The sequence below is a fragment of the Microcebus murinus genome, chromosome 19 (genome assembly GCF_040939455.1).
Source record: "Microcebus murinus isolate Inina chromosome 19, M.murinus_Inina_mat1.0, whole genome shotgun sequence".
Classification (NCBI taxonomy): Eukaryota; Metazoa; Chordata; class Mammalia; order Primates; family Cheirogaleidae; genus Microcebus; species Microcebus murinus.
This window is the reverse complement of record NC_134122.1, coordinates 24,643,662-24,669,900: the sequence shown is the minus strand read 5'-3', so window position 1 is coordinate 24,669,900 and position 26,239 is coordinate 24,643,662. Positions and strand designations below refer to the sequence as shown.

General features: G+C 50.3%; 1 protein-coding gene across 1 annotated transcript in view; it reads right to left on the bottom strand.

The window, feature by feature from the left end:
* FOXK1 (forkhead box K1) overlaps positions 1-26,239 on the bottom strand; it is a 64,795-nt gene that overhangs the window by 7,391 nt on the left and 31,165 nt on the right. The window contains exon 2 of the mRNA XM_012759164.3: positions 7,415-7,600. Within this exon, the coding sequence (XP_012614618.3) occupies positions 7,415-7,600 (186 nt within the window). The remainder of the gene's footprint in view (positions 1-7,414; positions 7,601-26,239) is intronic.

Genomic DNA, 26,239 nt, shown 5'->3' with positions numbered 1-26,239 from the left:
AGGCGACAGATGCCGGACGGGGGCGCCATCCACCCATGCACCGAGCAGGGGTGGCAGGTGGACCCGCCAGCACTGGAGTCTCTCCTGTGGGGAAGAGGCGCCTGTGGGTTTGTCCTGAGCCGCGGCCACCAACCAGCTCAAGCCTGGTGTTCCATAGTCCGGCGTCCCGGCACAGGGGCTGCGGTGGGAGGGCTCCCATTCCCATCCCGGTCCCAACCCCGTGGGAACATGTGGCAGGTTCTCGGTCTGTCCCTCCGACAGGCTCTGTGGAAGTCAGGTGGCGTCTGTTGCTCTGATCAATACACTCTAGCCTGTTTCCTCAAACTAACTGAGACAGGCTTTGGCTATCAAACCGCATCAGTTTTGATTCTGAAAATGATTTCTATTCAAAATAGAGAAAGCAAGGAGAACTCCAAGAGTAAGTGCAGGGACCCCCGCCAGAAGGCGCACCTGTAGTTGTCCTGCCACACGTGGACACCCGCCCTCCTCGCAGGCCGGGCGGGACCCCAGCAGGCCTGCGCCGTCGCCCCACTGACAGCCCCAGCCCTCTCGAGGCTCCTCGATGCCCTGCCTCCCCGGCTGCCACACCCCCGCCCAGAACCATCTGGAGGGTCAGCTCTGAACGTGCCCTGTGTTCCCCATTGTAGTGCCACTTCCTTTGCCTGGAACCCCTCCCCCAACTGTCCCAACAGCAAGACTTCTCCCGACCTCCACATGCGCTGCCTTCCAGCACCCCCCCCCCTGCACCCCACCGTCGGGGCCACCCCTCAGCCCTGGGTGGCGGCCCCAGTTCCTGACTCATCTCCTGCGCTGGATGTAGTGAGGGGTGGGAAAGTAAACCAGCGGCTGAGAAACAGGTGGTGACTGTATTCACGGTGAATTCAACTCCGGGTCATTATCCCTTTTCGGTAATGACTCTGCGTCAGCCAGACAGAATTTTAAGGCTCCAACTGAGAATTCTTGTTCTCTTTCCCCCCAGACTCCCAAGTGTGGCAGAGACAGCAAGTTCTGCACGTGGAGGGGCTTTGATCGACACCCACGGTCAGTCTGTAGAGGGAGGAGACAATGATAAAGGGGCTTTTTCTGACTTTCATTCTGAACCCAAAATACAACACCCAAGCTTATAAAGGAAGGTGGGAGAGGGAGAGAAAGGATTTTACTCTAACAGCACACACACTCAAAGGGCAGGTTTTCCAAGGGCATCCGACTGCACACCGGCCCAACGCTGTGCTCAGTGGGGGCGCGGCCGAGGCGGGCCAGTCGCTGAGTCCACGGACGATGCAGCCCCAGTGACGGACACACAGGGGTGCACCCTGTCCCAACCCAGCACATCCTGACACCCACGGACGTCATACCTTGTTGTGTACCACCTACCCGAGGTGTCACTCGGGAACACACCTGACTCCCCAGAGACGGGCTAGGGACAGCGGGCTTAGCTCAGCCACCCCCACCAGCTCTGAGGGCAAACGGCGATGCTGAGCCCAGGCAGGCCACCAGGCTCCTGCTCTGAGCAGTCACTTTGTAAAAGATGGTAGAAAATTTAGGTCTAAACCTCAGGAGGCAAAACCCAAAGAGAAGGCTGTCATTTCTGACAGAAAGATTTCAAATGGAAATAAAAGCAGGGCCCGGCGCCGGCTGGCCTGGAAACAGGGCAGAAGGCCAGGGCAGCTCTTCACCACTTTCTGGAGCACCGGCCCGGTCTGTGCTGACAGCTGCTGGTTGGACGGGCCGGGCAGCGCGCTGTGGCAGTCGCTGGAGCGCCGAGACGCCGGGAGGCTCTCCAGCGGCGCCCGGCCGAGGGACAACGTGCATTTGCTCACACGGCTCTTCCGGTCCTCGCTGCGGCTCGTTTCTCAATAAACCCCTTTCAGCTGTCCTCTCGCGCTGGCTTCAGCGCGGGGCTGCGCCTGGTACCAGGCCACCCTGACATTAAACCTGCATCTGAGGGGAGGCAGCAAGCAAGACGCCATGCAGCTCCGGAACATTCGGGCCATAAAACACTCGAGTGGAGCCTGGGTGGGATGGGACACCTGAGCTGCGAAGCAACGCTCTTGCCCTGGGGACTGCACGCAGGGGCCGCGGAGGCCGTCTGGGAAAACGGATCAAGAATTCAGTGTTTCCTGCTGGGAATTTTGTCCTACTCCACTAATAATTTCCGGAGTTTTTAGCGATTTGAGAAAAATTCTTAAAAAGTATAAATACACACGTTATCTCTTGGGACAGGAGAGAAAAGGAGGGGGGGCACTCTCAGGGATGGCCCCGGCCTTGGCCGAGACCCAGGTTCCCAGCTGCCAGGGCGAGGAAAGTCTGGATTTGGGGGCAGGGAGAGGACAGCGAGGGTCACGCAGGGCACACGCGGCTCCCCCTGACCTGAGCCCAGAAGTGGGACAGAAGCGGAGCGTGAGGTTCAGACCACCAGTCACCGATTTATCTTCTCAATTCCTGTTTCCATTTCGGGCAGGAAAGCCAGAGGGTCCTGCATGGCAACTGCCCAGGTGTGTTCCCGCCAGGACAACCCCACGTTGCCCCAAGACAGCCAGGATCACCCAAGATACAGCTGGCAAGGCGACCATGTGGCATGTGCAGGGACATCTGAAAAGAACAGCCTGTGGCCTGTGGGCCCGATGTGTCGCTTGGCTGCACGATGGTAAGGTTCAAGCTGAGGAACACAAATCTGCCAAGAGACCTAAAGCTGCCACTGCAGTGGCCAACCGGGGTCCCCAGAGCCTGACAGGCCTCCTCCCCGGCACACGACTGTGCTCCTTCCGGATCGGCCGACACCGCTGAGCTCTGCGCTCAGACCGGGAACAGCACCTGAGAGGGCCTGAGGCTCCGAACAGCCAAGGCCACCCGAGCCGGGAAACCTTCTGGTCACTCCCCCCGCTGACCCAAGCGGCCTTTCCGGACCCCGATCTTAAGGCACACCTGTTGTTTGAGGAAAGCTTATACCAGGCAGGACACAACAGAATAGGGGACCAGAGGAACCGACACAAGCCAGGGAGAAGATGAAAATCCTAAAACCAAGCAAACACGGTTCACGTGCCTAAGGAGGTCCTATGCCTACAACAGAGTAACAACACTACTGGAGCACTTGGGAGAGCAAGAAAATGCTCTTAAAAAAAAAAAAGAAGAAGAAGAAGAGAAATAAAATCCAAGAAAGGGTAGAAGGAGAGACTGGAGAAAATCTCCCAGAGAGAGAAACAACATAGCGGAGGGAGGGGGCCCTGGAGGCCACCAGACACAGCCAGTCCCAGGACAGGAGACAAGGGGAGGGCAACATAAATAGAGATAATTTCCCAGAATTGTAGGAAACAAGTCTTCAGACTGAAAAGGCCCCACTACATGCCCAAAGAATGCAAGAGACCACCCAAGCCGCATGAGGTGCCACCTCATGTGGGGACGAGGAAGCCTCAGAGTCTTGGGTAGAACTGGGAATTGGAGGAGACAGGATTCCTTAACAGCAACTCTCAAGGCCAGAGAGTGAGTGTAAATTCTGAGGGGAAAAAGGTTTCCAACCTTGAACTTTCTACCCAGTAACACTAACTTTTCAGGCATGGAAGATTTTTTTTTTTTTTTTTAAGAAAAGTACCTCTCCTGTACCCTTTCCCAGGAAGTGACTGGAGGGTGTTCTCTAATAAAACAAAGGGGCAAATCAGGAAAGAGGAAGAAGCAGAAATCAGGCAAGAACCCTCTTCCCCCTCCACCTCCAGAGAGAATTCCCAGGAGGATGGAGAAGATGATCCCGTGGTCAAAGGGGACCCAGCCCCGGGTCCTGGCTGGAGGAGGCAGTGGGCCCAGCGGAAGGCCTTTACAGTAAATGTGAAACCAACGGTTGTAAACGCCCACCGGGCAAAGAGCGCAGGATGTGCCTGCAATAGCTGCATGGAGTCCAACCACGCACAGAGAAGAGGCCGAAAGTACAAGGAAGGAAATGGCTAAGCGTTACATTATTGCACAGCTCTAATGGAGAAAATGCTAATACCAGTTAGTTAAACAAAAAATGATGATGTAATCTTACTGGGAGGATGGGGCGGTGGGGGGAGGAAGCTAAATCCTGAATTCCCACATAGGAAGTCCATTTGTCATTTCTGAAACTGAAAAGCGAAGGGAGAGCCTCGTAAGTGCACGGCTCAGAGGCACACGGTTGCAACTGAGAAGGGGTTATCTCTGGGGTGTGCCCTGTCTTTTTTTGAAATGTTTGAATTTTGTGTAACACATACTGAGTATTTCTGTAATCTGAAAAATAAATAAAAGAACAGGGAAAGAAAATTCTTGGAGGCAAATTGCTTAGAATTATTTTAAAGAAAGGTTGTGTTCCCTTAAGATAAATTCAACACTGTAAAATCCTGGGGAGATTTTTTTTTTTTTTAATTAACTAGAATCAGTGACAAACACTCAGCAAGCTGCCTGCACTTGCTCTTCTCAGACCAGACTTGAGACCCCAGTGGGTGCTTCCTGCCGCCCCGAGGACTGCGTAGTGCCTTTGCTCTCATGAATTTCAGCAGTTCCCTCCAAACTCTACCTGGGAGGAGCACTTTTCAGACTGGTGGCTGTTTTTGTAAAACCTAGAAAATGATTAACCAACTCATTCTTTCCTAAAAATTCGTCTTCTTTGCAAAACGGAAAAAGGTCAAAATGCTGCTAAAGATAGCAGAATGTATTTCAAAGCTTGTTCATTCATCTTCTGGGTGGAGTACTTCAGGGCAGAAAAAAACAAACCAAAAAAAAAAAAAAAAGAAAGAAAGAAGAAGAAAACCAACCGCACACGGCCCCACCCACCCTGGGAAACACCGAGAAGACAGACGCCCAGAGCCACACGGGGAGAGGGGACTGGAGGGCCTCGAGGCCCCCCCAGTAACAGCCGCGGGAGGGAGGAGAGGGCTGGGCCGGCGTCGGGCGGGAGCCCGGCCCACATCACGCCAACGGCGCCCAGGCGAAGGCCACCAAATTAGGAAAGTGACCTAGGGAGGGGAGGGCGGAGCCAGGAGGGGCAGCCGGGCAGGCACCGCCCTCCCCCGCCCGTCTCCCGGGAGGGTGGATGGGAAGGCGGGGAGTGTTTGTAAACACCTCGGCTCCACCCTACGACAGAAACTCAGACTGAAAAGGATCTTGGCAAGCAAAACCTCAAGGGCCTCTGAGGTTTCTAAACACTCAATTGAATTCCACAGCGCTAAGATAAACGGATGTAAACACAGATCCTTTTATTACAACCATCGAGGGCCGGAGAGTGACAAAGCCTGTCCCAACATCACTACTTTCTCAGCAAATAATTCTCCCAGCAGGAATCCAGTCCCTGCCCTGACCGGGGACAGCGTGGGGGGCGTGAACCAGGCCGCCCCCACCCCAGTCCCACTCGGAGAGCAGGTCAGATATGAACCCAGAGCTGCTTCAACCCCGGCTCAAACCGCACTCCCTGCACCACCAGCCTGACTTCTCAGAAGAGCTTCACCTGCTTAGTAAAAAATGTCTTTTCTTAGCTCCTTTACAAACCACGGCCTCCCTTCTAAAACAAAAGCTACTTTAATATACAAACCTTTTATTGAATATCTTAACCAGCTGGCTATTATTTTTATTTGGATCATTACTGGGAAATATTTTTATTTCATTAAGCCCTCCAGGTACAAACCAAAACATTTTTCTTTCTTAAGCAGCTTCTATTTGGCTGGATTAGAACCCGATTATTAGTAACCCATGCCATTCATAGGCCCTTAACTTGCGCCTGGTTTTCTTATCGCGGGACACGGAAGGCCCTTCGCTGCCACCATGGACACAGCAGGGAACAGGTCTCTGAGATCTTGGCAAGATGTGAACTGGTCTCGGCTACCATCAGGACACCTGCTTTCAGGTGACACTGGAGGAAGACTTAAGTGTATATATAAGGTATTCGATGGCTTTATTGAAATGCAATTCACATGCCGAACAATTTATTCATTGAAAGTGTGGAATTCAGTGTTTTTTTGTGCATTCACAAAGTTGTGTAACCATCATTATTATCTAATTCCAGAACATTCTCTCATACAGCTGTTAAGGACTAAATAAAATACTTCATGTGTGGTGCTAAGCACAGGACCAGATGTATTAATAAACTTAGGTTTCCAGTAAGTTATTATTTATCATCACCATTACAGAGAATTATGAAATCAGTGCTGGCTTGATAGACAGTGAACACAGGGCCAGGGACGCTCAAGTGACCTGGCCGAGTTACACATGTGGCCATACACACGTCAGAACTCAGACTCCAGACCTGAGCCCTGGGCCTTGCCACTCACAGGTTGCCTCTGAACTTTTCTTTCTCTGTAAGGGAAAAAACCACCCACCTGCTGGCTCTGCAAAAAAGGAAGCAGACTCCAAGCAACTCAAATGCAAATGATTCCCAACTTGTAACTGAAGTTTGCAGAAAAACAAAAAGTTTGCAGGAAAAACAAAAAAGCTGCAGGAAAATAAAAGGCCCAAGTAAAAAAATACTGACTGTGGCACTGGGGGAATCCAGCCCCCCATGGTTACGTTGAAAGAGAAACCAACACAGGACTCTAACCTTAAAGGAGCAGCAGAGGGCCAGCAGCGCCTGTGTGTGGCAGGCATAGGGACAGCAAATCTGCAGCTCCAAGGCAGTGGCAGGGTCAGGGTGTGCCTCAGAGACGGCACAGGTGTGCCTGAGACCCTTCCAGGGTACATGTGAGGTCAACACGATTGTCACAATAATCCTAGGACTCAGCATACAAGGGACAGTGGAAACTGCTGGTGCCTCCGACCCAACTGCACAGCCACAGCATCTTCCGGGCCATGGACGTGGAGTTGAGAAGGAAAAGCCTGTTTCATTTGAAAATGTCCGTGATGAAGCAGTAAAACATTTCAAATTTATTAACTCTTGACCCTCAAGCACACGTCTTTTCCACACCCTGCGCGTCAAATGAGGAGCTGCAGAGGTACGCATGGCTGCGCCGAGGGGCCGCTGGTTGCTTTTTACCCTGAAACCTTCCCCCAGGGCTTCACCTTCAAGTAAGAGAAAGTTTGAGGACTTTCCTTTCTTCAAAATCTAGATTAGCTCCTAAAATGTCACCAAAAATTTCCACAAATGAAGCTTAGAAAAACAAAGTTCACCAAACCCTGGTATACAGACATACTTCACAACATTTCAATGTCTTAAAAAAAATACCTGTACATGCTTTAACGGACGCAAATATAGAAAACTTCAAACTGGAAAAGTGATGGACTAGTGATGGTGACTGTTCACTCTGTAAGAGGATTCACCAGACCTTATGTAAGTAGTCAGGTCCCTGGCGCACTTAACAGCGGTTCAGAGCTTTCACGCACAGGCGACTTTCCAGAGACATCGACCCCGGCACTGAACAGGACCAGGGCGCCGGCCTCACCCCCTCTCCCGGCGGCCCGAGGACAGGCTTGGGGCACCTACCTGATGGTGCCAGTCGGGGAGGGCACGGGGCTGACCAGGCTCCGGAGGTCCGGCTCCGGGATGTGGATCTTCAGAGGAGAGATCTGCGGGTACAGCGGCCGGAGCGGGGAGGCGGGAGCCTCCTCCTTGTGGTACAGCGACGTGAACTGGATCTTGATGGCCGTGCTGGGAAACCGGAAAGTACACCTGCGGCGGGAGGGAGGGCAGCGTGTTAGGAAAGCAGGACACGGAAGAGAACCCCAATCCAGTCAAGGTGTGTTGTCCTTCATCTAAGTAACTGTGGCCTAACTCCTGAACCTGTGCCCCAGAGAGTACGCTTTATGCTTTTGTTAGGACGCTATTAACAGGAATTCAGGCTCATTTGGACACCAGCTGTCCTTCCGCTGGACATGTGAACAGAGACACAAATACTCCCTGCCTGGCACCGACAGGCGCCATCTCCCACAGAGGCTCCGGACAGAAGACACTTCCTGTCGGGGACAGCAGGTGCAGTCACACCCAGGTGGGATTCGCCCCCTCCCAAAGAAGATGCTGGAAAACTGAGATAGCACAGTTGCCATTTATGAAGAGATTCTAAAGACAGATTGATTCCCTCATGCCAACTAGAAGATGTGGTGAAAGGAGGGAGTCTCAGAGAGCAGCACCCCGAACCTGGAGCTTAACAGACTGGCTCCACAATCAATCCTGGGCTTACAACCACGAGCCCCGGGTTTTCTGCCGAAGATGACCATGTACAAACCAACCCTGGGCTGGCAGCAGTCGGAGGCAGCCTCCGGTGTCAAAAAGTCAGCATGTGCTGGGATGAGCAGGTGAGGACTATCCTAGGTTCATCTGGCTCCGAGAAACTTCTACCTATTAAAAATCTGGGCATTATTTACCCAGCACACCTAATTTCCAAACCGACAAGTTACCAACCAACAAGTTGCTAACTGCAGGACTTTGTTAAAAAACAAGACAAATGAAAATAAAACCCAATTAAAGCAGCCTCCCGTACAACTGTCTAGAAAAGGCTCCCTGTGAAAAATGCAGGGGAGTAGGATGGAATGTGTATACACACCCATGCATAACGCACTTTTAACAGTTTTAGAAGGCGGTCAGCTCATGCTGGGATCAACGCTGCAGAAGCGTTAAGGTCTTTTGTAGCGTGACTCACACGGGCCTCGGGACAGCTGGCTGCCTGGTCTACTCCTGGCTGTTTTTAATTCCGAGGCGATGTTTAAATAGCAAATCTAACTCATCTTGCACGGACATGAGCAAATGCCCCTTCTATTTTAGGACCCCTTTGCTCTTAGTAAAATGGTTTTTTAAAAGCAGATTTTAAGAATAGGTTAAGATATGATCTGCGATCCTGAAAAGGAACCATGGGGTCCTTTGGAGCCTCCTGCCTGGGGAGGCACCCTTCCCAGGGACCGGGTTCAAAGGAAGTGACTCAGCACTCCACGCGGTGCTCTTTCCCACGTCTGTCCTGAGGTCCTGCTACCTGCACCCAACGGAGAGAATCATTAACTGAAACTGCCTGGCTGGGTCCGAATGGGCTCCCGGAGACACCAGGCTGAGCGCGGCTGGACCTCCCCACGACGGCACCTCTGCCGCCGGCGGGGCAAGTACCGGCTGCTGTGCGCTCCTGGGTACTGGGTTTATATTTGCAGATATGACAGCAGGACAGAGGGGTTCTGACCCCGATCCAGGGTGAGAGGCACCCAGAGGCACATGAGGGGCAGGGCGGGTGGCCCTGCCGGGCAGCCGGCATCACCGGCATCACCCCCATGGTGCTGCTGAAAGGGCAGCCCAAGGCTGTTTTAAAATATTCTGCAATTTTCTCCTCTTAAGTCATATACAAAGGAACGTGTGATGTCATATCCACTTTCTATAGTTTCCCACAGTCTGATGGAAGCTCGCTCCGTCGGTGTTTGGCTAGAACGGCCCAGCACCCACTTTTCTAGGCTGCTCTGTGAGGACCCCGGCGGGCTCCGCAGTCCTGGGGGCCGGTCAGCGCCTGTGAGCCAGGGAGCCAGCGCCCACACAGGCTCGGGTGTTCGAGCACAGGCCTCGTGCTCCCGACCACAGGGGTAAGGGAACCTGGGAACCTGGCTGAGCTGGGAACCTGGCTGAGGGCTCCGTCAGGTGAGCTCCACCGCGAACAACAGCGCCGCCGGGACAGAGTGTGCGTGGTGTGCGAGCGCGTGCGTGTGTGCACCCGTGTGCTCTGCCAAGGCTGGACGGGAAGGCAATACTGATGACCAGCATTTAAAGATGGTTCTAGGGCCCTTTACTGGTTTTCTCTTGCCCCGGTTCCCTTGATCGCTGCAAGCTGACCAAACGAGCTATATTTCGCCGTTTGCCAGAAGGGCGCACAGCGAGGAGTTTTCACCTGCTGCGCTGGGGAAGCCCCAGTGCTAATGCGAGAGCGAGATCGTAGCACACTAGAACCGTCAAGGCCAACTGGAACGAGGATGTGGCCTGAGCCCATGGCTGAGGCCATGGCGGGCGGGGACCTTAGAAAACTGTGTCCAGACGTGGGGATGAGAAAGAGGTGCAGGGGCCCCTCTAGACCAGGAGTCTGAAAGCCAGGTCCGGCCAAAGCACTCACCAACTCCAAGGGCAGAAGGCCCACCCCTGCCTTTGCTTCTTGGCTTTGCGGCCTGGGTCTCACGGCGCTGAGAGATGCGCAGGAATGGGGGCCGCTGGGTGTGGGAATGCACCGCACCGGTGACACCCCCAGAGAAGAAAGTCAGCTCTGAGCCACCCGGCCCAGCCTCTCCTCACTAGCACGCGGAATGGTCTGAATAGATCACCTCGAAGGTGCTTTCCAATTCAGAAAACTTAGGATTCCAGATTATATGTGCCTAGATTGAGTTTTAATAAAACAAAACAACGTTTTATAGGACAGGCAGGGAGGCTGGTACATCAGGCAAAACCTAATACCGTCTATAAACGATTAGCAGGACAATTTCCTACTATAAGAGTTTTCCAGTTAAGGTTTAACAATAAACATTTTCATATTATTTGCTGTCATAGCTATTTTAAAAGCCATCTCCTGACTCACTCTTCCAAAAATTATCCCGAGGCAGGTTATCTCCTAACTCCGAGGAGGAGGAGAAACACCAGGAAGGTTGCTACTTAATTCTAAATAGACGTCTCCCCGGGGTGCTCACGGAGCTCGCCAGTCACGGCTCTCCCTGTCTGTCGTGTTTCCACGCAGGGGCAGGGTCCTGCTGGAGTGTTAATGAGCATGTCTTGCAGGTGACGTATTTTCCTGAAGGGGCTGCGCATTCAGTCTTAGACGGGACCGCACACACTGCCTTTGCCGTCGGAACTCCCTGCCAAGGCTAAGAGTGATTGCAAGGTACAACCTCCGTCCACCGGCCCAGAGGGGGGTTCCTGTATGAGCCAGCGCCCAGCCTGGGAGGAAATCTCTCTGAAACACGCCCGCCCAACTTGCAGAGACAGAGAGGAGCTGCTGGGGTGAGCGGTGGGGGATGGAGAGGGACTGACAGGCACTAGGGAACAGGTTTCTTTGGGGGGTGATAAGTATGTTCTGAAATTGACTGTGGTGATGGTTGAATACACTAAAAAAAAAATCACTGGATTGAAAAATTTAAGAGGGTTAGTTGTATGGTATGTGAATTTTATCTTAATTAAGCTGTTTTTAGAAACATTCTTGCCCTAAAGCTCCCAGACCAAGGGCCCACTCTGGTGTGGGCCAGGTCTATCCGGAAGCCAAAGGCTCCTGGAAGTTGGGCCAAACCAGTAACAACTCAGTTTGAGATGAGACTGCCTTATTTGGCATCAGGTCAAAGATCACTGCACAGAAAGCTGTGAATAGCCACTGCAAGACGAGGAATGAGCCCAAGTGGCTTGGGGCGTGTCACTTCATTTCAATCTCATCCTTAGAGGACAGGCATCCCACCACCTGCCCCACCAACCAGAAAGTTGTCAGGAAAATAAAAATAGCTCATTTAATTCTGATGACATAAACACCATTAACTTCATTTTAGACACAAAGAAATAATCAGAGAGAGAACAAAGTACATGTGAAAGCTTCCGAAGGACGAGTTTACTTCCTGGAGAGAGTGAACCACAGAGCCTGGAGTGGAGTATTGGACACATTCCGCACTAAAAACAGACTCCTGGCCTGAAGTTCTCCGAGAGAACCGTGAGACTCCCACTCCCCTCAAATTTTCCAAGGCCGAGCCCCGAGCCCAGTGCAATGGCCACTTGCTTGGTAGCCAGGGGGCCAGAGCCCCTCGCTCTCCACAGGAACAGACCTCTGGGGAACGTGTCCAACGAGGAGGACAGGGATCTGGGAGCAGAAACAACGCAGATCAGCCGCATACCACGGGAAGGGAAAGGGTACCGCATCTGCTGGCAAAGGACAGGACCGCAAGAGGCACGTCTAGGGAAGAACAAATCTGGGACGATTAAAAAATGACACAGAAGGGGGGGGCGGAGCAAGATGGCGGACGAATAACACGGCCAGACAGAGGGTCTCTGCAGAAAAGACCGATTCTAGCAGAAACTAGAGGAAAGAAGCAAGAAGACGAGCATACAGCGGACAAGGGCCGGAAGGAGGGGTACCTGAGACCCCGGGAGACTCCACGGGAGGAGGCTGCGGAGGAGAACTGGAGGCTGAGACCACCGGAGCAGCCCGGAGACCAGCGGCAAGGGTAGGTGGATTCGCTGTTTCCCCTCCCCTGCATTCGGGACTGCTGGTGGGCTCCCAAGCGGGTGGAGAGACCTGCGGACATCAGCCCAGAGACTGCCGCCGCCTGCCAACGGTGAGCCTGTAGCAGACGTGGCACCAGGTTCCCAACTTCCTCTGGGCACCTCCGTGTGCACGGAGAGCCGCGCGGCAGGCGCCATATTGCCTCCTCCTCCCCTCCGCCGACCCTACCCGCGGCTGCCCAGAGAGACAATACAGCCACCAGCCGGAGGCACCTCCAGGGAACGGGACCTTCCCGTTTGGGACCCCGCCCGCCCTCCCAGGTGCTGCTGGCACCGTGTTCCCAGGAAAACGGTGCTGACTCAGAGGCTGAGAGACATAGACCCAGCTTGGGCTCCCTGTGGGTGAATTAGGACCGGAAACCCTCTCCCTGGTGGGAATACAGTTTGAACTCTGGGACCCAGAGGTCGGACCTGCAGACCAGATCCCCTGCACCGAGGGCTAGCATTGCCCGGGGCACAGAAGTATTATACGTGAACAGCCTACTGAGGTCTGTGTGCCTCCAGGGGCGGATCGGCGTCCTAGAGGGCAACCCTCCTCCCAGGAGGAGGCCGTGCGCCCAACCCAGGTGGCGTTCCTGTGCAGGGAACCTCCCCGCCGGCATCACAGTCCGGGGAGGCCTGGTGGCTTGTGGTCTGGCCTGCTGGCAGAGGCCCAGGAGTAGCTGCGGAGTTGGGGAGGGTGGAAAGAAGCGAGGCCTGCTGCAGACTGTGGGTCTCAGACAGCCCCACCCCCACACCCAGACTTTCTGGCTGAGCGGGACCATTCCAGCCCCGCCCTGACAGCAGAGAACAGAACTTTGACCCCTGCTAACGGCCTGAGGGCAGGCTTACCCAACCCAGCTCCGCCCAGAAAGAGAGCTGATAACAGGACTCAAAATCAACACCATAGCCTGTTCCTCCAAGCAAACGCCACCTACTGACAGGGACGGCATCTTGCACAGCCTTTCCACGGCACCCACTGACTCAATATACAGGGAGTGGTCCAATTTCACCCACAGGCACCACCTAACGCCTCAGAAACTAAACAAGGTGTGTGAATACCCAAACAATAACCTAAGGAAAGAAACAACAACTGATCGACATGGGAAGAAATCAGCGAAAGAACTCAGGAAATATGAAGAACCAAACGGAAAACACACCCCCAAGGAGGAGCACCAGCCCCCTAGAAACGGACACCGACCAAAATCAGGCAACCAATATGACAGAAAAGGAATTCCGTATGTGGATCATAAGAACACTCACCCAGCTGCAACAACAACTCAATAACCAACACCAAGAAAACACAAAAAACCTCCAAGAAATGGAACAAAGGTTCAACAAAGAGATTGACACAGTGAAGAAAACTTTAACCGAAGTCCTGGAGATGAAGAATCAACTCAGAGAACTACAAAATACTGTGGAAAGTCTCAAGAACAGGGTAGATCAAGCAGAAGAAAGAATCTCAGAGCTTGAAGATAACACCTTCCAATTAAATAAATCAGTCACAGAAATAGAGCAGAGAAACAAGAGAAAAGAGCAAAGTCTACAAGAGCTGTGGGATTATGTGAAAAAACCTAACGTGAGGGTCATAGGTTTAGCCGAAGGGGAGGAAGACAACACTCAAGGGCTGGACAAGCTTTTTGAAGATATAATAGAGGAAAATTTCCCAGGCCTTGCTCAAAATCTCGATATACAAGTTCAAGAAGCCCAGAGGACCCCTGGGAGATTCAATGCAAACAGGAAGACGTCACGTCATGCAGTCATCAGACTGACCAAAGTATCAACTAAAGAGGCCCTTCTAAGAGCTGTGAGACAAAAGAAGCAAGTGACATACAAGGGAAAGCCAATTCGAATAACATCAGACTTCTCTAATGAGACTTTACAAGCAAGGAGAGACTGGGGCCCCATTCTCACTCTTTTGAAACAAAACAATGCCCAGCCTAGAATATTATTCCCTGCAAAACTAAGCTTCATATATGAAGGAGAAATAAAAACATTCGCAGACAAGCAAAGGCTCAGAGAATTCACCAAGACAAGACCAGCCCTACAAGAAGTACTTAAAACAGCGTTATGCACGGAACATCATAATAATAATCCACGGATATAAAAACAACCAAAACCCAAAGATATTAAAGGCCAGATATTACAATGGCTCAAGACAGAAATCATAGCAACAACATCCAACCCAACAGAATGATCAGTAATCTACCTTACCTATCAGTTCTCTCAATAAATGTGAATGGCTTAAACTCTCCACTCAAGAGACATAGGCTGGCTGAATGGATAAGAAAATACAGGCCAAGTATATGCTGTCTTCAGGAAACACATTTAACCTGCAAGGATGCACATAGACTAAAAATAAAAGGGTGGAGATCAATATTCCAAGCAAATAGAAGCCAAAAGAAGGCTGGTGTGGCAGTTCTAATTTCAGATGATTTAGTTTTTAAACCAACAAAAGTAGTAAAAGACAAAGAGGGTCATTATATAATGGTGAAGGGCACAGTCCAACAAGAAGAGATAACAATTTTAAATATATATGCACCCAACTTAGGTGCACCCAGATTCATAAAGCAAACCTTACTGGAGCTAAGCAAATGGATTAATAGCAACTCCATAATCGCCGGGGATTTCAACACCCCACTGACGGCACGAGACAGATCCTCCAAACAGAAAATTAATAAAGAAATAATGGACTTAAACAAAACTCTAGAACAATTGGGTCTGACAGACATCTACAGAACATTCTACCCAAAATCCACTGAATATACGTTCTTCTCATCAGCTCACGGGACATTCTCTAAGATTGACCATATCCTAGGACACAAAGAAAATCTCAAGAAATTTAAAAAAATAGAAATCATACCATGTACCTTCTCAGATCACAGTGGAATAAAACTAGAAATCAACCCTAACAGAAACTCACATTTCTACACAAAAACGTGGAAATTAAACAACCTCCTACTAAATGATTACTTCGTAAATGAAGAAATCAAGACGGAAATAAAAAACTTCTATGAAGAAAACGACAATGGAGAGACAAGTTTTCAACTCCTCTGGGACACAGCTAAAGCAGTTCTGAGAGGAAAGTTTATCTCCATAAATGCCTATAACCAAAAGGCAAGAAGATCACAAATAGACAATCTAATGAAACGACTCAAAGAGCTGGAAAAAGAAGAACAGACCAACCCCAAACCCAGCAGAAGAAGTGAAATCAACAAGATCAAATCAGAACTAAACGAAATTGAAAACAGGAAAGCTATTCAGGAGATTAATAAAACAAAAAGTTGGTTCTTTGAAAAAATAAACAAGATTGACACGCCGTTGGCTAAGCTAACGAAAAGCAGAAAAGAGAAATCTCTAATAAGCTCCATCAGGAATAAAAAAGGAGATATCACAACTGATCCCAAAGAGATACAAGATACAATTTATGAATACTACAAAAATCTTTATGCACACAAACTGGAAAATGTGGAGGAAATGGACAAATTTCTAGAAACACACAGCCTCCCTAGGCTCAACCAGGAAGAAATAGATTCCCTGAACAGACCAATCTCAACAGCTGAAATAGAAACAGCAATTAAAAATCTCCCTAAAAAGAAAAGTCCCGGTCCAGATGGCTTCACACCTGAATTTTACCATACTTACAAAGAAGAACTAGTACCTATCTTGCAGAAACTATTCCACAACATCGAGAAGAACGGAAACCTCCCCGACACCTTTTATGAAGCGAATATTACTCTGATACCAAAACCAGGAAAGGATGCAACAAAAAAAGAAAACTACAGACCAATATCCCTAATGAATATAGATGCAAAAATTTTCAACAAAATCTTAGCTAACCGAATCCAGACATTTATCAAAAAAATAATCCACCACGACCAAGTGGGCTTCATCCCAGGGATGCAGGGATGGTTCAACATACGTAAATCTATAAATGCAATTCACCACATAAACAGAAGCAAAAACAAAGACCACATGATCCTTTCAATAGATGCAGAAAAAGCTTTTGACAAAATTCAACACCCTTTCATGATACGAACACTTAAGAAAATAGGCATAGAAGGGACATACCTAAAAATGATACAAGCCATATATGACAGACCCATAGCCAACATCATACTGAATGGGGAAAGATTGAAATCATTCCCACTTAGAACTGGAACCAGACAAGGCTGCCCACTATCTCCACTTCTGTTCAACATAGTGCTGGAAGTCTTGGCTACAGCAATCAGACAAGAAAATGGAATCAAAGGTATCCAAATAGGGGCAGAAGAGATCAAACTTTCACTGTTTGCTGATGATATGATATTGTATCTAGAAAACCCCAAGGATTCAACCAAGAAACTCCTGGAACTGATCAATGAATTTAGTAAAGTCTCAGGATACAAAATTAATACACAGAAATCAGAGGCATTCATATACGCCAACAACAATCTAATTGAGAACCAAATCAAAGACTCAATTCCCTTCACAATAGCAACAAAGAAATTAAAGTACCTAGGAATATATTTAACCAAAGAGGTAAAAGACCTCTACAGGGAGAACTATGAAACACTGAGGAAGGAAATAGCAGAGGATGTAAACAGATGGAAATCCATACCATGCTCGTGGATCGGCAGACTCAATATCATCAAAATGTCTATACTACCCAAACTGATCTACAGATTCAATGCAATACCTATTAAAATCCCATCAGCATTCTTCACAGATATAGAAAAAATAATTTTACGCTTCGTATGGAACCAAAGAAGACCCCGAATATCAAGAGCAATTCTAGGCAACAAAAACAAAATGGGAGGCATTAATATGCCAGATATCAAACTATACCACAAAGCTGTAGTAATTAAAACAATATGGTATTGGCACAAAAACAGGAATATTGACCAGTGGAACAGATGTGAGAATCCTGATATAAAACCATCCTCATATAGCCATCTCATCTTTGACAAAGCAGACAAAAACATACGCTGGGGAAAAGAATCCCTCTTCAATAAATGGTGCTGGGAAAACTGGATAGCCACCTGTAGAAGGCTAAAACAGGACCCACACCTTTCACCTCTCACAAAAACCAACTCACGCTGGATAACAGACTTAAACCTAAGATATGAAACTATTAGAACTCTAGAGGAAAAAGTTGGAAACACTCTCCTAGACATCGGCCTGGGCAAAGAGTTTATGAAGAAGTCCCCAAAGGCAATCACAGCAGCAACAAAAATAAATAAATGGGACATGATCAAACTACAAAGCTTCTGCACAGCCAAAGAAATAGTCATGAAAGTAAACAGACAGCCTACAGAATGGGAGAAAATTTTTGCATCCTATGCATCCGATAAGGGACTGATAACTAGAATATACTTAGAACTCACGAAAATTAGGAAGAAAAAATCAAATAACCCCATTAAAAAGTGGGCAAAGGACTTGAACAGAAATTTTTCTAAAGAAGACAGAAGAATGGCCAACAAACATATGAAGAAATGCTCAACATCTCTAATCATCAGGGAAATGCAAATCAAAACCACAATGAGATATCACTTAACCCCAGTGAGAATGGCCTTTATCAAAAAATCTCCAAACAATAAATGCTGGCGTGGTTGCGGAGAGAGAGGAACACTCCTACACTGCTGGTGGGACTGCAAACTAGTTCAACCTCTGTGGAAAGCAATATGGAGATACCTTAAAGCGATACAAGTGAATCTACCATTTGATCCAGCAATCCCATTGCTGGGCATCTACCCAAATGATCCAGTGACACTCTACAAAAAAGACACCTGCACTCGAATGTTTATAGCAGCACAATTCATAATTGCAAGGCTGTGGAAACAGCCCAAGTGCCCATCAATCAAAGAATGGATTAATAAAATGTGGTATATGTACACCATGGAGTACTATTCAGCTCTAAGAAACAATGGTGATATAGCACACCTTATATTTTCCTGGTTAGAGCTGGAACCCATACTACTAAGTGAAGTATCCCAAGAATGGAAAAACAAGCACCAGATATATTCTCCAGCAAACTGGTATTAACTGAGTAGCACCTAAGTGGACACATAGGTGCTACAGTAATAGGGTATTGGGCAGGTGGGAGGGGGGAGGGGGGCGGGTATATACATACATAGTGAGTGAGATGTGCACCATCTGGGGGATGGTCATGATGGAGACTCAGACTTTTGGGGGGAGGGGGGGAATGGGCATTTATTGAAACCTTAAAATCTGTACCCTCATAATATGCCAAAATAAAAAAAAAAAAAAAAAAAAAAAAAAAAAAAAATGACACAGAAGCCCAGGCACGGTGGCTCACGCCTATAATCCTAGCACTCTGGGAGGCTGAGGTGGGCGGATCGTTTCAGCTCAGGAGTTCGAGACCAGCCTGAGCAAGAGCGAGACCCTGTCTCTACTAAAAATAGAAAGAAATTAATTGGCCAACTAAAAATATATAGAAAAAATTAGCTGGGCATGGTGGTGCATGCTTGTAGTCCCAGCTACTCGGGAGGCTGAGGCAGGAGGATTGCTTGAGCCCAGGAGTGTGAGGTTGCTGTGAGCTAGGCTGACGCCACGGCTCTCACTCTAGCCTGGACAACAGAGTGAGACTCTGTCTCAAAAAAAAAAAGACACAGAAAACTTCAAAGCGAAGGTTAGATGACAGACTCAAAACCTCTCCAAGAAAAGACAAAGACAATAAAGGGAAACTGTTGAGGCTCTGTCCAGGAGGTTTAATATTTGAATTTGAATAGTTACTCTATAAAGGCCACTCTTCCTCAGGAGCCATAGGAGAATAGATTTTGCTGTCTCCTAACCTAACACGTGCACAGCACTGTGTCTGCGAGAAGACAGTCTCTGTCTCCAAGGAACCAAGTCTCCTGGAGAAATGATGACTCAAGTACAGGCCAACGCTCCGGAGCAGCAGCTCCGTCCCCAGCACCCCCACGAGATGCCACACTGTCCCCTGTGTCCCAGGGGCCGGGGGCAAACAGGGCCTAGAAATGACAGGTGTCGAGATGTTTAACATAACTCAAAATTCCGTTGATTCAAATTACAAAGCAAATGTCACTATTAACGGTGGTGCTCTTCTTAAAAAATTTAACCAGCGACAACAACAGTACCCCGATTCACAAAGGCCACCTGAGGAGGCATCACCACACAGCCTGGCGAGGGGCAGGGAGTGAGGGAATGACTGAGGGGCTCTGTAGCCTGCCTGTCTCTGAGCAAAGGCCTACCTTGTTTGTGGGTTTTCAAAGCACAGTTTCTTTCACATCTTACTTTATACAACTGCTAAAAAAAACTCTAAACCGCTGGCGATCTCCCCGTGGGGGATGGCTGAAGGAAGGACAGTGAGCCCTTGGTGGAGGAAGGTTACTGCGACACCTTCCAGCACTGCAGGTCTTCGGGCAAATCTCCTAACTATTATCTTGTTTTCCTCATCAGTAAGACCGGGTGCATTTCAGAGTTCTTGTGAGTGCTAAAAAGCCCGAGCAAAGCAATCAGCAGCACACACAGCATCTAGCCATCAGGAGCACCCGCTAAACACCGCTCCCTGGACGAACGTGAGCGTTTGCGAGAACAGCCGACGACCAAGTGACGGTGCGGGGGCTACAGGCGTGGGTGTGAGTCAGACAGCCCTGGTGTGAGAACGGCTGAGTACTCAGGGGGGACAAGTCACTGGATCTGAGCCCCGCACTGGTCGATGGGGCCTCAGTGTGGCCGGAGGTCGAAATACCGAGAACGTCAGCCCTGACCACGATGGCTGGAACACGGCAAGTGGGCTCCTGAACACGTTTCCACCGTCCTTGTGACTGCCGAAGGAGAAATGCGCACCGCGCTGGACAAGGCGGCACTGCGGCAGACCTCTCTTCCTACAGAATGTTCTTTGTGTGCTGTTACCACATCCTTTAAGAAAGGAAAAGACTCAAGAATGGGGAAAAGCTGTTACATGCCTGTTAACAGGTCACTGTCAACTTTTACATGGAATGTGTCTTTTAGAAACCCAATGAAGCATCACGCCTGGCCCAGCTCTGCTACATGGTCCCACTCCCAGGGGAGGGAGAACGTCCCGCTGGCCCAGTGCCCGCCTGAGGGGGGAAAGTGGAAAGGCCCCTGGGGTTCGGACGGGAAGGCTGGGATCAGCGGGCACGGCTCACAGGGACAGCCGGCAGCTGCTCCAGGCCCCTCACCCCTCCAGCAGCGTGTTCACTGCACACGCCGTCAGGTGACTCTCCCAGGGCGGACCACATCACACAAGGTCTGAAATCGGAATGCCAGAGGCGCTGTGTTTTCTAAGAACCCCACAGGAAAATAAGACTGTTCAGGAAAAGGTATTGAAAGAAATTTTTACATGTAAAAGCCCTAAATCAAAGAATTCTGACAATCTTACATTTTTTCTAACCTAAAATATCTTCTTTCTATTAAAAAACTTAATACATTTTTCTGGAACACCCACCAAACAGAACAGAAGTGGCTGTAGCTATGGGCGCTTTTCTGCTGCAGAGACCCCAACTACGCCCGCGTGCTAAGCAGCAGCACAAAATGGCAAAGGAACGCAATTCCCAGATGAACCAACACGGCAGGAATGTCCCACATGTGGCTCTGGAAAAATAGATTACAAACTCAAACTAGGAAGGGCAAAGGAAGCCAGTGGCCAGGGCTCCGGGAAGGCGGAGTAACTACTGCTCCCAATCGGACAGCCAGATGTGCAAGGTCCCTGCCACAGTCCACCCGCTGCCCTGAACGATCAGGGCTGGTGCCCGTGCAAGGCAATGAAATAAGGTTTGAAACCACACCTTCATCCCTCCGCCAGGAATCAAGCTGCAACCTTGACCACTCCCAGATTTTCTCCCTTTCACATGGATGCCCCGCCTTGCTCTCCTGGGCCATGGCTGACTGGGTGAGCTGGGGGGGGTGCAGGCGTGACTCTGGACTAACCCTGCTGAGCACACTCAGCTCCGAGTCCTCAGTCCTCGTGCAACAACAATGTGGGGAGGTGCATGGGGGTGTGAATTAAATAGAGTACCGGTTCTCTTATGTATAAGTGACTTAGCTTTTTTCTTTAAGTTTTCCTATGGCCTAGTTGTTTTTGTTTTTGTTTTTAATAAAGAAAATGCATTTATTTTTATAATCAGGCAAATAAGCCACTTCTATCTGGAAAAAAGAAAACAGACACTGAGATACTTAAGCTGCTATGATGCAAGGTTAACATGCAGTGAAAAGGTCTGACCAAAGTCGGGGGTTTCTTTTTAAAACTGAAGTCTTGGTCTCTACCCCTCAGGGTGAGGAAGGTGACAAGAGACCCACGGAGCTAGGACGGTTGCCCACAGAGGCGGCTGAGCACAGCCACAGCGCCCTGCCTCCCCAGGGCTCAGGTGCACGTCCGGCTAGGTGGGGCTCCCAGGGCCCAGCAGTCCTGAGCACCCCACTGCAGCAGAGGGTAAGGAAGGCCCCCCGGGTCTCACGGCCCCTTCCCTTCTCAGGAGGAGCGTTCTTCCAGTAGGTGACTGTGTCCAAGTCCGGCTATAGGGGATTCAAGGTGGCTCCTACAGCATTACCCACAGGGGCCAAGAGACTCCCAGGGGACTGTGATTCAGCCAACCTGGGGCAGGCTCCAAGGATCTGCATTTTTAGCAGGCACTCTCCGAGAGAATCTTTCCCTCCAGACACCCTTGTTCTCCCGCAAGTTTACAGAACTGCCAGAGATCCCCCTAAATCCTAGGGGCAGCTCCAACAGGGGCCAGGCCCAAATGGCTCTGTGTGCAGCCTCAGGAGAAAGCCCACCACCCACCACACCTAAAGACAATTCTGAGGGTCTGAGAGGAGGCCGGAAAATGACCCCACCCTTTATCCTTGAGGCCAGTGTATCCCCAAAGGAAGGGAGCCCAGGGTGGCTGGATTTGAGCCCTGAGCGTCCTGGCAGAACTGCCGGCAATGCAGGGTCGGGGGTGGGGGTGGGGGGAGGACCCAGAATGTCTTTCCAGGGACATTCTCATCCCTATGTGGGGATTCATCAGATTTAAAACAAACCAAAGGGCCGGGCGCTGGCTCATGCCTGTAATCCTAGTACTCTGGGAGGCCGAGGTGGGTGGATTGCTCAAGGTCAGGAGTTCAAAACCAGCCTGAGTAAGAGCAAGACCCCGTCTCTATTAAAAATAGAAAGAAATTAATTGGCCAACTAAAAATACATAGAAAAAATTAGCCAGGCATGGTGGCACATGCCTGTAGTCCCAGCTACTCGGGAGGCTGAGGCAGCAGGATAGCTTGGGCCCAGGAGTTTGAGGTTGCTGTGAGCTAGGCTGACGACACAGCACTCTAACTGGGGCAACAGAGTGAGACTCTGCCTAAATAAATAAATAAAAATAAAACAAACCAAGGGGAAAAATCACTGTGTAAGTCGAGCTCCCAAGCTTTATGGTTTGGAAAATCAAATGGGGCAGAATATCCAATATATCTAAAAAAGCAAATTCCTTCAAGATTAGCCTAAAAAGCCCGAAGTATCATCCAGGTGGGTGAACGGGGAAGCCTGAGGGCCAGCTTCCTAAATTTTAATTCCAACAGAACTCGGCCCTTCAGAGGGACGTCCTGTGTTGCACGGCTGGAACCAGGCAGGTGCCAGACTGGGCTGGCGCGGGGAGAACAGAGCACATCTGGTGGCAGAGCTTGCTCGATGAGCAGTGCAAGTCCATTTTATCTTCTGCCTCTATACTAATTTTAAAAAAATACTTTTTAAAAAGTCCAAGTGGCTTAATCCACAGATCTTCTTAAAATGTTGTCCACAGTAACTCAATTTAATCATTATTCACTGGGCACCCAATTGATACTACATTCAAGACATTGGTTTGTCCAAATAGACTTATATCAAGATTCTGTTCCCAAAGGCCCCTTCTCTACCAAGGCAGCCCTCCTTGAACTCCCTGGCTCACTCCCCACACCTAACTTAGAAGCAGGTTTTCTTTCTTTTCTATTTTGGGGGTGGGGGATGGGATCTTGTTATGTTGTCCAGGTTGGACTCCAACTCCTGAGCTCAAGCCATTCTCCTACCTCAACGTCATCAGTAACTGGGACTACAGGTGCACCACCACCCCTGGGCAGGTGCAGGTTTTCTCTTCCTTACTCGACTGCAAACTCCTCAAGGGGGAGCCACACCTGCCGCTGCTCTGCTCACCCCACAACACGTGGTTCACACAGTGCAGTGACTGGTACGTGCACACACCGCATGGAGGTAACTGCATCTTAACAAGCTTATCACACATGCAGAATGAGACCAGCACTGAAAAGCGGTAACGTGGAGGGTGATGTGCTAATTCAAATGTACTCTTCGGATCTTCCAAAACCACAGAGAAATTGATTTTATTAGACTTTTCTGATCCTGGATTGACCCTGAAAGGACAGTGGCAATATTGCCTGCACTGTGTGTAGTAGGTTCGATTAGCGAGAGAACCAGAGACCACTCGGCAGGTGGGGAAGGGCCACGTCACTTTTCCATTCACACTGTAGGGGCCGGGGCGGCTACCAACGGAACTGACCAAATCATGTCACAGCTTTTAAAAAGAGAGGCTCACGTGCAAACAGAAGCTTCTGAGCCAGCCCAACTGCCATCCCGAAGATGACCTGGGCTGGCTTCAGTGTCCTGAGGGCCAGGCTGCCACGGGATCAAAGTGTCACTAGACGTGGGTAGGGGAGGGCTCGGGAGTTGTCTGTGCAGCTGCCAGTCTCCGTCCATTCCAATAGAAACGTGACCTGAAAACAAATGCCGTGATTATCTCCAGTTTATAGCCAACCTTTCCTGCCCTCCTGAAGGGCGGGTGTCTAAGCGTGAACGTGAAGACCTCACAGAGGCCCAGGAAAGGGGCTGGTGTGGCCGCAGGGCGGGTCAGTTGCCAAACGAGTAACAATCTACGCAGCTAGTGCACTGCTCAGCCCCGGCTCACACCCCCCAGTGACTCCCGATGAGACGACTGCGAATGGCCTTGAAGTCAGCCTCGGGGACCGGGCAGTGGGTCCTTCTCGCACCTCGCACCGATGCACCAAAGCAGAACACCACACCTGGAGTAGCTTGCAAAACCAAGAGTCTTTCGCCTAAACCTTAATTAACATGGAATTGGTACTAGTAATAAATAATATAATAATAGCTAAAAACTGGTATCTGCTATTGTTAAATATGCCAGGCACTGTGCACTGAGCACGTTAAGTATATTAACTAACCAAACGCCCACTTCTCTGGACACTCGGCTGTATGTAAACACACGCATGAGGCCATCGCAGGAAGCCTCCTCTGCTGTGTGGGCAAACGAGCAACCCTGAGGACCAGGCAGCTGTTGAAAAGCAGAAGGAGAAAGAAACAAAAGAAAGCAAAGCTGGCAATGTTTACTTTCTGGATTGGCAACTCCCAAAGGCCCAAGCCTTCCAACTGGGCCGAGGAAATGCCTGCAGGAGCGAGAGCAGGCGGGGGCGGGCGGGCCGGGAAGGGCCGGGGAGGGGCGGCCTCCGTCCTCCTGCGACGCCTACGGCTCAAACGGACTCTGCAGCAAGGGCCCCGTCCCTCTTAAATAAAAGCATGAGCCTGCCCAAAACAGCAATGTTCTAGGTGAAACACTGAAAATCCCCTGTCCTCACCTCACACAGGCATTAATTACTATCCAAATTAGAAGTTATTTAAGACTTTCCCTTTTAATACCATCCTCAAAGCCAGAAGCAAGGCTCGAAAGAGAGAACCCCAAAATACAAACCTCAGCTGCACCTTAATAAGGGACAAAAGGTCTTTGCTGTTTAAAAAAAAGTTCCATTTGTCAAAACAAAACAGGCACGGTGTCTAAAAGCTTGACAAATCACTTCCTTGCTTTAGTCGCCGTGGCAGGAGCTCAGCTTACGTCCCTAACGTGGAGAATCCGGCCAGGCCCGAGCCCAGACCTGGACGGGACACCGAGGGCCCGTGCCGCTGGGGCACCCCCGCCTGCACGTGCGCCAGGGCCCCAGCTCCTCTGCCCAAGTGCCACGCCTGGCTCAGGCCCACTTCCCTAAAGAACTGAAACCCCGCAGTGCGCCAGGGCCCGGGAGCTACGGCAGTTGGCAGAGATTGAGAAATTGTCACAGTCGGCACTGCCGCCCACTGGGGCCGGTCGCCAGCCTGGGCGTGTCCACCGCCAAGCGAGCTCTGGGCAGCTCCTGCTCTCCAGATACTGTTACACACTCCAAGAGCACAGGCGAGTCCCCGCCAGCGAGTCGCCATGGATAAAACGTGAGCCTCGGCCCAGCCACGCCGCCGAGCCCTGGGCCTGGCTGCTGCGGGCAGGAGAGCCCAGGGTGGGCCCTCCTGCTTGGGCCACCTACAGCGGGGGAGGCTGCCTTTTCCCAGCTGCTGGGGTTTCACTTCGGGCTACAGCAGTAAAAAAAACAACCTGATTACATCACCCACCGCTGTCTTAACGAAGGCAGGGCCCCGGCAGTCTAAGGAGATTCCGCTCCATGTTCCTTTCGCTTCCTGCTACAGCAAAAGGAAAACCATGGGGTCAGCATTCCATGGGGCGTTCTGGGCCCTGGGGCAAAAGCCTGAGGACTGTCATTCCCCAGAAGCGCTCTCGCCTTCCCACGACCCAGCTCTCAGCACAGCGAAACCCACGCAGAGGCAGGGAGTGCCCTCAGGAAATGCAGTGAACGGCCTGCAGGCCCGGTTTCCGTGGGTGCTGGGGGTGTCGGGATGGGCAGAGGGTGTGGCGCCCTCCCCAAACCCAGCTCCCCTCTCCCTGCCCCCACTGTTTTTCTGGGTGGCCACGTGCCCAACTGAAAGACTACATTTCCTGCTTCCCTTGCAGTTGGGTGTGACCAGTGGGAAGAGAGGGGAAGCTTGGAGGAAGTCCCTGAGCGGCCGACAGACAGCTGGCAAGTGAGGATGGCCGCCCACCATCCTCCCTCCCAATTCTGGTCTAGAGTGGAGCTGTGATAACCGGCGCACCAGCAACCTTCCTGGACAACGAGGCTGCCTTGCAATCAGAGCCTCACAGAACAATGGGAACTGGTTAAGAGCCTGGGCTGAATGTGGTCTAGAACAGAGGCACATACAAGGCACAAAACCTCTGTTGCTTTATATGCTTTAGACACAACAAAATTGCCCAGATTTCAAAGGAAAATAAGCCAGAGCTC